General features: G+C 46.4%; 1 protein-coding gene across 3 annotated transcripts in view; it reads left to right on the plus strand.

The window, feature by feature from the left end:
• Positions 1–12,303, plus strand: part of MYOM1 (myomesin 1) — a 114,673-nt gene that overhangs the window by 26,008 nt on the left and 76,362 nt on the right. For all 3 annotated transcript variants that reach the window (XR_014778843.1, XM_084779907.1, XM_084779908.1), the window contains 5 exons: positions 398–490; positions 2,327–2,415; positions 2,518–2,577; positions 6,291–6,455; positions 9,454–9,615. Coding sequence is in view for 2 of the 3 variants with exons in the window: in XM_084779907.1 (XP_084636033.1) it covers positions 398–490; positions 2,327–2,415; positions 2,518–2,577; positions 6,291–6,455; positions 9,454–9,615 (569 nt within the window). In the remaining variant the exon portion in view is untranslated. The remainder of the gene's footprint in view (positions 1–397; positions 491–2,326; positions 2,416–2,517; positions 2,578–6,290; positions 6,456–9,453; positions 9,616–12,303) is intronic.

The following is a 12,303-nucleotide window of genomic DNA, read 5'->3' on the forward strand; positions in this document are numbered from 1 at the left end:
GAGCTTCACTTACAGGTGTAACTACAAGAACAACGCACACGTGTGTGTGTGTGTGTGTGAGAGTGTGTGTGTGTGTGTGTGTGAATGTGTGTGTGAGAGTATGTGTGTGAGTGTGTGTGTGTGAGTGTGTGAGTGAGTGTGTGTGTGAGTGAGTGTGTGTGTGAGTGAATGTGTGTGTGAGTGTGTGTGTATGAGTGTGTGTGTGAGAGAGAGTGTGTGTGTGTGTGAGTATGTGTGTGTGAGTATGTGTGTGTGAGTGAGTGTGTGTGTGTGTGTGTGTGAGAGAGAGAGAGAGAGAGAGAGAGAGAGAGAGAGAGAGAGAGGGAGAGGGAGAGGGAGAGAGATCATGCAGTTAATTATTCTCTAATCTATTTATCTTATTTTCATTATCTTTCAGGTATAAAAACCAGGTGCCTATAAATGTCCATGCAAACCCAGGAAAGTACATCATTGAAAGTCGGTATGGGATGCATACACTTGAGATTAACAAGTAAGAGAACACCAGTGTTTATGTGTGTCACCCAGCAGACACTCGGGGGAGAACTTTATCAGCCCAGGTCACAGACAAAATCTACCTTTCTCCCTGGCCCCAGATTTCTCTCACAGTGGGTTTTCATGTACGTCTCTTCTCTTGATGCAAGCCTGTAAGGTGACACGTATGACTAAGTCTGCCACCTACACAGCACCTCCCAGCATGATGTTGCATTTGAGTTTCATAAAAGATGATAAAAGGAGTATGCATGCTTTTATGTATCCTATTCGTATGAGCATGTCTTACAGAAGTTATTAAGAAACTAACCGCTTAAGCAGGCGTTTCTATGTCAGCATGTCATCACAGAATTCCAGCCCCACAGCCCTGTGCTCTTTATTTTTAACCAGCAAAAGGCATGGAGTAGTACGGCTGTCACTGAGAGTTGGATAGACCGGGAGAAGAAACTATGGGATGCTGTGTGCCCTGTCAACCTGTATGTCAGGGACAGATACTGGGATGTTTCATGGTTAAGCAAAATATGAAATGGAAGCTCAATTAAAATTTCCAACTCCTAAAAAAAATGTATAATGTCTGAAAAAAAATGGTTTGAAATGCAAACCCAGTTTTGTGGATGAAAACAGTAGACAAGAGCCCACAGTGTCAGTTCAGACGAGCCCCAAGTGCTGAGCTGTGAAAGGCAAACTGACTGCTGTCATCCTCACAAGGTTTGCAGCACTCTGCCCCGGGGAAGAGCTGGCACAGCAGATGCCAGGCTTCACACAGAGCCCTGGGGGTCCCTGACACTCACCAACCCCTGCTCTGCAGTGGTGTTACCCCCGCTTAAACAGCAGTGAGCCTTGCAGTTGCTCTTACTCTCAGGCAGCTCTGGGAAAGTGGATTGCCTTCACCTTCCTGGAATCTAATGTCTTTCACTTCAGCAAGACACAAGCGCATCACAAACGAGACGAAGCCAACGCCCAAGAGACAGGTTGAGCACAGAAACTAGTGCCCTTAGATGCAAACAGCACTTGGACGTCTCACCTGACCTCTCTGAGGGCACTCTGCCCTCGCTCCATCCTTGCGAGGCATTCCTGTTCCTATAACTTAAAGGGATGCCCGCCAGTCCCTGTGGCACACGTGAGCCGGAGCTCCAGGTGGAGCCCACATCAGTAGGACAGAAGCCACCTGTGTTTGAATCTAGAGTGAAAAGTGGTATAAGTGAGCAGCTCTGTGAGGCTTGTGGCCCACAGGGGCCCGGGAAGCTGGCCCTGGAGTCGCCTCTCTCTTCCCTGTCACCCTGATGCCAGCCCACAGCAAGGCGGCGTGGCACATTCACACTCAAGGTTGTCTCTTGCTGCAAAGCTGCGTGTGTCGCTGGACACTTTCTCCTTCAGTAGCACAAAGCAGTCACACACTAAAATCTACAGCCTCAGTACTTGAACTTGGTGTCTGGCATTCTCAGTGAACCAAGGTTAGGGTCACCGTGGCTGTCACTCTTTTTATTTTATTTTATTTTATTTTTTGGTTTTTCGAGACAGGGTTTCTCTGTGTAGCCTTGGCTGTCCTGAACTCACTTTGTAGACCAGACTGGCCTCAAACTCACAGCGATCTACCTGCCTCTGCCTCCTGAGTGCTGGGATTAAAGGCGTGCGCCACCACCGCCCGGCTGTGGCTGTCACTCTTTGTGCCCTGCGCTGTGGGAATTGGTGGATAAGGATGTCCCACAGGACCAGAGGCTATCCTGCAGAGCCACGCGTGAGCCACTGCCGTACTCTTTAGCAGACATCCTTGACAAAGCAGCAGCAGGTACAAGGAGCCACCACCATGGTCACTCACCTCCCTGTGTCTCTGCAGGTGTGACTTTGAAGACACCGCTCAGTACCGGGCCTCGGCGATGAACGTCCAAGGAGAGGTCTCCGCCTATGCCTCGGTTGTAGTGAAGAGTAGGTTTGCCTTCCTCAGAGTGGGCGTGAAACTGCTTCCCATGCTAACAAACAACCAGGCAATCACAGAGGAGCTCACGTGTGTTCTCTCTTCTCTCCTAGGGTATAAGGGGGAATTAGATGATCCTCGCTTCCGTGCTGGGACTTCTACGCCGCTCAGCTGTAAGTCTAACAGCACGTTCGCCAAGTGTCATCTTTATGTAAAGCGTAGCACAGTGGTGCTCAAATCCCGAGCCATGCTCTGAATCCGTGAGTTTAAGGAAGCAATCCGATTTTTAAAATGAAGGAATAAATTCACAATACTGGTGATGTATTAGTGCCTGCCAGGGTGGATATGATACTGTTACCCAGCAATGGTTAGCTTGTTGTCTTAAAAATTCTTTGGTTACTATTCTGTGTCTGAGTTTAATTGATTTGTTATTTATATTTTAAAAGTATCCTGTTTGTGGGGCATGGTGATGCTCACCTTTAATCCCAGCACTCGGAAGGCAGAGGCAGGGGGATCACTGTGAGTTTGAGGCCAGCCTGCTCTACAAAGCAAGTCTAGGACAGCCAAGGCTACACAGGGAAACCCTGTCTCAAAAAACCCCCCAGTATCCTGTTTATGCTTGTTAAACTGATCAAACGCTCATACTGAAAATGACAGTCAAGCCCACACTTGTTTTCCACACATTATGATGCGTGGTGGCTCTGAAAACACTTAGTACCTTCTCCTGCCATGGTCTTCCACTCCGCTGCCTGGGTTGCCATCTGTAGGTGGCCTGTTCCGTGACTTCACGAGTCGTCCCTGACTTCGAAGTTGTAACCCCTGCCTCCCTCCCATGGAGGGGAGAAAGAATGGAAGTTATCTTTTCCCATCACACCACAGTTCCGAGAAGTGCCACCGCTGCCACCGTCCCCAGGCTCAGCGGGATTTATCACTTCCCAGCCCTCTGACCTCACTGTGCTCATTCGCAAAGCCAGATCTCTCCCTCTTCCTCCTCCTCTTTCCAGCCAAGTTCTGAAAGCCCAGCTCGGCTCTGTTTCTCCCAGAGCCGGCTCTGCTTGCCTTAGTACCCCCGCTCCTAACAGAAGGGGGCGCTGTAGTCACGTTCACGTACTGCGTGCTGAGTACCTACTCGGTGTGCGTGTAAACTGTAGACAAAGGTCTCTGCTCTGGGTTTTGCTTTAATGGTTGATACACATTTTTGTCCTAAACACCGTACTAAGGTGTTTTCTCTTTGCATCGGTTTATTTAAAGGTCCGTGGATGCTTCTAATGTTGGTAAAACTTGATTTGTTGTATGTGATATGGGGAAACTTTGCAGAGTTTAAATAGTGGGATGTGACCACACACAATACAGAATAAGGACTCATAACTTGGTCGTTGCCCTCACCAGCCGCCCTTCGTTCTGGGGTCAGCAAATACTTTCTGTAATGGGCCAGATGGAGATGATGGGTTCTGTGGCCATGAGGTCCCTGCCAACCTCCTTAGCTCTGCATCTGGAGCACAGGCAGCTATAAACAGGAGGCAACTGAATGAGCATGGCTGGATTCCAGGAAAACCTTAATTGTGAACATTAAAATTTGGATTTCCTATGACTTTTCATGAATCACAAAAAATTATTTTTTTCAATTATCAAAAAAATCTGAAAATGAGAACTTGTTCTTAACACTACTAAAGAGGAAGCAGCCTGGATCCGGCTCACAGGTTTCCTAGACACCACCACTTCCCCGAGAGAGAAAACACATGTGACACAGGCCTTCAGCCGTGCTGGAACGCTTTGTCTTCTGGTTGGTAGAGCTGACGTGAGTACCAAGGCAGTCTTTGATGGCCCAGCTCAATCCCAGGTACAGAGACATTGGATCCTGCAGGCACTTGCACTGGGCTTGGGACCTTGGGGCTGATAGAGAACTTCCTTATAACCCTTGTCTGCCCCGAGGCAGCTCTGGGGCCAGCCTGGCTCTGAAGGCTGCGCAGGATCCAATCCAGTCAAAGCTCTCAGGTTTGTTGGAATATCACCACACATAAAATAGGCAGATGGGAGATTCCCTTCAAAGAGAAGCGATTTCCCCGTTAACTAGTGGTTGCCTGGCAACACACAAGTTCAAGGCAGAACAACGTATTGTTTGAAAGCCAAAGTTCTGGGACGTGCTGTGGGTGAACGTGGGCAGTCGTTGAGCCACACCGTGAGTCCCACGGAACAGTTTCTTCTGTGGACAGCGTAATGAGGCCTGCCTGATAGGATTATTATGGGATTGACTGAACTGATAGCAATTGCATGCTTAGAACACTCAACAAAACTGAACTTAATGAAGGATGGTATTTCAAGGCCTTGGGAAAAGAGACAAACGATAACGAGACCAGACTCAAGAGTTAGGCTTTGGCCCGGGCGGTGGTGGCGCACGCCTTTAATCCTAGCACTTGGGAGGCAGAGGCTGGTGGATCGCTGTGAGTTCAAGGCCAGCCTGGACTACAAAGTGAGTCTAGGACAGCTAAGGCTACACAGAGAAACCCAGTCTTGAAAAACAAAACAAAAAACAAAAAACAAAAAAAAAACAAAAAAAAAAGAGTTTGGCTTTGGCAGCTACGGGCTGTGAAGTCACAGCATTAGCTGCCCGTTACTGTCATGTGTTCTCGTACCCCCATCTGAAAGACTCATGATTTTGCTGTCAGGTTGTTGGAAGAAACAGACTATGTGGCCTGTGGGAATGGCCTGGCACATGAGGTAATCTGTCTATGTGCAGCCATATCTTTCCTAACCCAGGAGAGCTGATGAGATGTAGACATTTGCTCAATCAATAAATATTTCTAGGAGTAATCTTTGCAAAGTTACACTATTTTAAACATTTTGTGTTTTGCTATTGATGTATCTTGTTTTCTTTCTTTCTATCTATCTATCTATCTATCTATCTATCTATCTATCTATCTGTTTTTTTAGGTTGTTTGAGACAGGGTTTCTCTATGTAACAAGAACCCTGGCTGTCCTGGACTCACTTCGTAGATCAGGCTGGCCTCCAACCCACAGAGATCCACTTACCTCTGCCTCCCAGAGTGCTGGGATTAAAGGCGAGCACCACACCCGGCCCTTTTCTTTCTTTCTTTCTTTCTTTCCTTCCTTCCTTTCTTTCGTTTTTCATGACAGGGTTACTCTGTGTAGCCCTGGCTGTCCTAGAACTCATTCTGTAAACCAGGCTGACCTCAAACTCAGAGATCTGCTTGCCTCTGCTTCCCCAGTGCTGGGATTAAAGGCGTGTGCCACTACTGCCCAAATATAATACTTTTATATGGGTCATAAAAGAAGATGAAATAACTTCCTGAAAAGCACATGAGTAATTAATAGAACTATTTTGCCCCAAGAGTGTAAGCTATAGAATTTACCTCAAAATCTAAGATTAAAAAGCTAAGAAAGGGCTGGGGAGATGGCTCAGCAGTTAAGAGCACTGCCTGCTCTTCCAAAGGTCCTGAGTTCAATTCCCAGCGACCACATGGTGGCTCACAACCATCTATAATGAGATCTGGTGCCCTCTTCTGGCCTGCAGGTGTACATGCAGGCAGAACATTGTGTACAAAATAAATAAATAAATCTTAAAAAAAAAAAGCTAAGAAAGTCTAGGCAAATGTGGTTTTAATATACATTTAAGACATTACATATGGCCCTTTAAATACTTTTCCTTATAATATATTTAGCTTACATGATCAATATGTTAAGAATTCTTATGCAAATGAGATGTGCATATGTTTTATGTACTTCTTACGTGGAACATGATTTTTGCCCACATAAAGAATTTGGTCTATTTTTATTGCAGCTGCTTTCTGCTACACTTATTTAAAATGTTGTATCTCTTTGAAGAGAAAGAGAATACATTACTGGTGTTTATTTCTGTTGTACCCAGTTGCTGTGACCCCTTACGGTTACGCATCCAAGTTTGAGATCCACTTTGATGACAAGTTTGATGTGTCCTTCGGGAGAGAAGGAGAGACAATGAGTCTGGGCTGCCGTGTAGTCATCACTCCTGAAATTAAACACTTCCAACCAGAGGTCCAGTGGTACAGAAATGGTGAGCCTTGGGCCGAACCTTTCCTCTGCTCCCTAACTAAGCATGTGGGTCAGGGGCAGATCTGCTTCCAGGGCTAGCACGGCTTGTGAGCCGAAAACACACGCTGCTGTACTATTATTTTTATTTTATGTGCATTGGTGTTCAGCCTATATGTATGTATGTATGTATGTATGTTTGTGTGAGGGCATCAGATCCCCTGGAACTGGTGTTACAGACAGTTGTGAGCTGCCATGTGGGTGCTGGAAATTGAACCCAGGTCCTTTGGAAGAGCAGCCAGTGCTCTTAACTGCTGTGCCATTTCTCCAGCCTCTATGTGTTGAACATATACTTCAAAATAAAGAGACCATATATATGTGTGTGTGTGTATACCATATATACACACATGTGTACCATATACACACATGTATATGTTATATATGCACACACACATATATGTATATAATTGTTGCTTAGTTTATTCTCTGAGACAGGGTCCCCCTGTGTGGCCCTGGCTGCCCTATAACTCGCTATGTAGACCAGGCTGGCTTCAAACTCACAGAGATCTGACAGCCTCTGCCTCCCCAGTGCTAGGATTAAAGGTGTATGCCATCATACCCAGCTAAAGTATTATTTTGAAGGTAAGATTTTCTTGTCATATGTACATATAATATGTATATGTATACATATGTAATACATATAATAAATTACCCAAAGCCTGCCCACTTACTTTGTAAGTTAGGTTATTGGATAAAGTATTTTTACTTATAGATATCATTTATAAGAGTTGTATAAAACTGTAAAACATATATAGCCTCATGAAGCAATTAAGTACTAATGTTAATCAGCAGAGTAAATTTTCAGAAGCAATTCAGACATTAGTAATTTTACTTTATTGTGGCAAAGTCTCTTTATAATTTACATTTATAGTAAAGACAGTCTTCATATGAAGTATATAAGCTAGGAAAAAATGGATACAAAATAAATAAACATTATCCTGTTTGTTTGGTTTGGTTTTGCTGGACCGATTTTTGGGCATGTGAACAATGTCAACATGTAAACACAGTACTGCTCTGTAAGATCACCTGAGCTGAGTTCTGCACTATGTGGCTATTGGCTTGACAGTCATATCCTTTTATACTTTTTTAAAAAAATTAGTTTAATTTTATGTGTATGGGTGTTTTTCCTGGATGTATGTCTATGCATTATGTATGTGCACCGACAGAGGAGGCCATTAGTTCCCTCAGGGACTGGAGTTACAGATGGTTGTGAGCCATCTCGTGAGTGCTGGGACCTGAACCCAAGTCCTCAGGCAAAGCAGCTAGTGTTCTCAATGCTGAGCCAAATCTCAAGCCCCTCACTTTATCTGTGAACTTTTATTTTATATGTGAAGTCCCATGAGATCACAGAGCATGCACACAGCATAGAAGACAGGCCACGCGGTCATAACAGACAGTCACAGGCTCAAGCTAGTGGTGGGCCGTGGGCAGCATGCCCACCAAGCTAAGGTCCTGGCCGCCAGGCGTACATGTGAACACTTGGGACAGTGGGGGCCTCTTAGGTTCCAACAACATGGTGGGCAGGACTGTGACCTGGGCCAGACTGGAAAGAGCAAGACAGGGGTCCCAGCAGCAGCAGCAGCGTTAGGTGATAGATGACTATGCCTGTGGCCCCAGAGGACAGGACCAATTCTACAGGAAACAGTATGGGGACCCACGGTAGGAGGCAGCTTTCTCACCTACCACAGAACTCACCTCTGCGGGCCATGAGCAAAGGCTGTCCTGGCACAGGGACAGGACTGACTGGCAGGCGGCGAGCTTGTCAGTGAGCTTGCAGACACCGCAGGCAACACGCCCGAGGATGTTAGTCTTCCTGAGAGTTTGGAACCGCTGGCTCTGAGTCTTAAAGTGGAATCTGGAGATTGTAGCAGTCAGTGGAAAGAACGTGTTTTATATGAGATTCTGAGCAGGCCAGTTGTTAACAAAAGGAACAGTTGTCAAATTGGTTTTTCCTTATAGCCGAAAACACGGTGGTGATGGAAGGCATAAGCAGGAATTGTGGATTGTATACGAATCATGACTTCCAAAAGTTAAACGACACATCAGAATAAACATTAAAATACAATTGTATAAGTTTAAATTTAAAATGAAGTTCAGACAATACAAAAATGATTGTACAGTTGAGCCTTTTATAAAAAAAATCTTCCTCAACCCTCACAAATTCTAGAATATTAAAATTTGTATTTATCTGTTGCACATAAATTAATATAACAAAAAATTTTTTTTGTAATTTGTGTGACCTGTGTTATAAATAACAAGAGATTTTAAAAGTGAAAAAGGCTGTGTTCGATAGGGTTCCTATTGCTGTGATGAAACACTGTGGGGAGGAAGGGTTTGTTTGGCGTACACTTCCATGTCACAGTCCATCTCTGAGGGAAGTCAGGCCAGGAACTCAAACAGGGCAGGAACCCAGAGGCAGGAGCTGATGTAGAGGCCATGGAGGGTGCTGCTTACTGGCTTGCTCCCCATGGCTTGCTCAGCCTGCTTTCTTACGGAACCCAGGACCACCTGCCTGGGAGGCACCACCCACACTGGGCTGGGCCTTCTCACATCAACCACTAATTACGAAAATGCCTTACAGCCTTATCTTATAAAGGCGTTTTCTCAAGGAGGTTCCCTCCTTGCAGATAAATTTAGCCTGTGTCAAGCTGGCAGAAGCCAGCCAGCACAGAAGCAGAACCCAACACTTTGAACTATTTGCACTTTGAATAAAGAGCTTTGAATTTTAATTTTGTCAGATGTTACAAGTTATGTCTGCTGTGGAGCCTCTCGTTTCTGTCTGGTATTTTCCATAATATTCAACACAGCAGAATGGCTTAAAGATCTGGAGAGTTCTAAGAGTCAAGTAACTGTCAGGAGAGATGGGGAGGGGCGGAGTGAGGAAAAGGGGAGCTAAAGAGGGAAAAACAAACAAACAAACAAACAAACAAAACAATAAATTTGCTTTGTTTCTAAATTTCTAGGCGCACCCGTTTCTCCATCAAAGTGGGTGCAACCGCACTGGAGCGGAGACCGGGCAACGCTCACATTCTCTCACCTCAACAAAGAAGACGAAGGCCTCTACACCATCCGTGTGCGAATGGGAGAGTATTATGAACAATACAGCGCTTACGTCTTTGTTCGAGGTAAGACCAGGCAAAAAGCAGAGGACACAGTGTGTTTCAAACACCGAGGTCAGGAAAAAAAAAAACACCGAGGTCAAAGAGCAGTCAGCGCAAACATGCTTCAGTAAGATGAGCCCCACAGGCGCCACCGCGAAGGTCGCTGGTCTACTGCAGCTACCAGTAGGCTAACTTTCTCCTCCGTGGACAGTGGTGCGGTGAGTGGAGCTTCTGGATCCTCACAGTGTGGAGGCTCCCGTGGCAGAGGCTGCTCCTCGTGTGGAGGCTCCCTCTTTAGCACACACCTCAGAGAGCAGGTGTATTATTTCATTCCAGACCCCTCCTCGTCACAGCTCTGACTTGATGAAGAAGGAAACAGGTGATGGCGTGTGATTCTCAGGACAACCACAACTGATGGTTTTAAGCTTTCTTTTCCACTGGTGTCTGAGCAGTCTGAGCATGTGCAGCAGCATGTTGCCGTCCATGGGATCGTAGCACTTTCAGCCTGTGCTCTGTGTTCCTTCATGGACTAGCTATTCAGGTACAGCCGCAGAGGAGACGCACGGTAGTCTCAGGAGAACAAAGCGTGCTCTGCTCACCCGTCTCAGAGCTGGAGGTTCCTCAGGGCCATGTGGGAAAACCACTAGGACAATGGCTCCAGAGCACAGGCCAGGACCAAAGGCAGCACGTGAAGGCACGTGAGCTATGGCCTTCACCCGGGTTGTCCAGGAAGGGCTAGGTGTAGGCTTTGTGCTTAGATTGACTGGAGGGCTCTGAGATGTGCAGGTCTCCTATAAGTGCCTGGGTATGGGTAGAGGGCACGTCGGGTGTGGGAGGCTGATAAAAAAACGAACGTGGCCTCCTTGGTGGTGTGGGCCAGGTGGAGGACAAGGTGTTTGGCCTCCGTGTCCAAGCCCTGATGTGAAGATCGGCTGTTGTCTCTAAGCTTCAGCTGGCCTAGGGGAAGAGCAAGCTCTCCACAGCCGGAAACAGTGGAGGATATCAAAATGCAGACCATTAGAAGTATAAACAATATAGATGATTTACTCATTTTTATCTCTCATGTACTACATAGAAAATTTAACTCACAGCCATTTTGATCAAGATGGAATGCCATTCGCATGCCTTTAAAGTAACACGAAAGACTACCAATGGCTCTATAATTAGAACCTTTTATCCACATAGTTGATTTCTCCTGTGAAGTCTCATGTCTTTTATGAGTTTTAAAGCATAATTGTTAGTGGGTTTGAGAGATAACTCAGTAGGTAAACTGCTTGCTGAGTAAGCAAGAAGACCTGAGGTCAGACTGCCAGCTCCCCGGCTGCCGGCTTCCACCTGGATCTCCAGTGCTGGGAGCCACTGACAGGAGGATCTTGCTGCCCAGCCAGGTCTTGCTGAATCTGCCAGCTCCCAGGTTCCCTTAGAGACCCTGTCTCAAAAAAATAGGGCGGGGGTTGACTGAGGAAGATGCCCAAATGTCAGCCTCTGTCTACGCACACAGAACATACCTGCACACGTGCATACAACAACAACAATAGTAACACATACACACATACAAACACACACAGCATTGTTCCCACAAGGGGACCCAGAAGGGACCACAAACCGTAGCAGCAGAAATAGGAAGGACACGCCTTCTGATGCCTCACCTAAGACTTTAACTAGAGTGCTGCGATGAGACCGCTGCTAAAAATCCTCCCTCCTAAGTCTCTCGGCTTCTCACTTCTTGGCCGTTTGTCTAAGTCTGTGGCTTTAGAGGCTGGACAGATGGGGGTCCTGCCGGCTCTGTCCAGTCTGATCACGCGGTTTCCCACATCCCTCTATTTCAGTGTTGTCCCAAGCTATTATTCCAGCTTAAGAGGAAAACGGAAAGAAGTGGGGGCTGAGGGGGGGGAGAGATAGGGCTGCCCGTATCACTTCTGTTTGATGAACAAATACTTTGTCTATGCCACATACAACACTCGCCGTTCCCGCCAACGCTAACTGGTCACAACGCCAGAAAGAAGCAGGAAAAGTGAGTTCTGGGAGGGCCCTGCGTCATATCCACAATGAGCAATGATAAGTGATCACTAGATTCCGACATGGACCAGCACTGGTTAAAGACATGTGAACATCTGTAACATCTGGAAAACGCGGCAGGGTGTCCCCTCCACTGAAGCATGGTGGGCAAAGTCAGGTACTGCTGAGGGGATGGAGGAGGCAGCCTTCATAAAGGTTGCTATAGAAACAGGCTCCCTGGGATGCCTCAGGAAGTGGGGTTAGCTGCTGACTGACTATGCAAAGTCTTTCCTTTCCCCACCCTCTCAGCTGCCTGGAGAAAGCAACAAGAGCAGAAACAGAGCCCCTGCTGGCCTGCCCTCCTTCTGGGAACCCTGGCCTGGCTGCTGGCTCTGCATTTCTCATGCCCCAGCGAGACCTGTGTCTCTGCCCGAGGCCAGATGCAGAGAAGGGGCCCACGTGTTAATATGAAAGGATTGAGTAGATTAACAGAAAAGAAAACAATGGGAAGGTTTCAGTAACTGTACGTGAACTTGATAACTTTGAGAGAAGTTTATTTTTTATAGTACAGCTGTTACTGGTATTGCTGTTGTGCAGTGTTGGGAAGCTTAGGGACTCGGGTGTGCAGAGCTGACACTGTCAGTCAGCTTCATCCTTTAATCCACTTAATTGAAATGATGTATTTTTAGAGTCTTAACAACATCTTTATTTAGG

Source organism: Acomys minous, assembly GCF_964271855.1.
Source record: "Acomys minous genome assembly, chromosome: 4".
NCBI classification, from domain to species: domain Eukaryota; kingdom Metazoa; phylum Chordata; class Mammalia; order Rodentia; family Muridae; genus Acomys; species Acomys minous.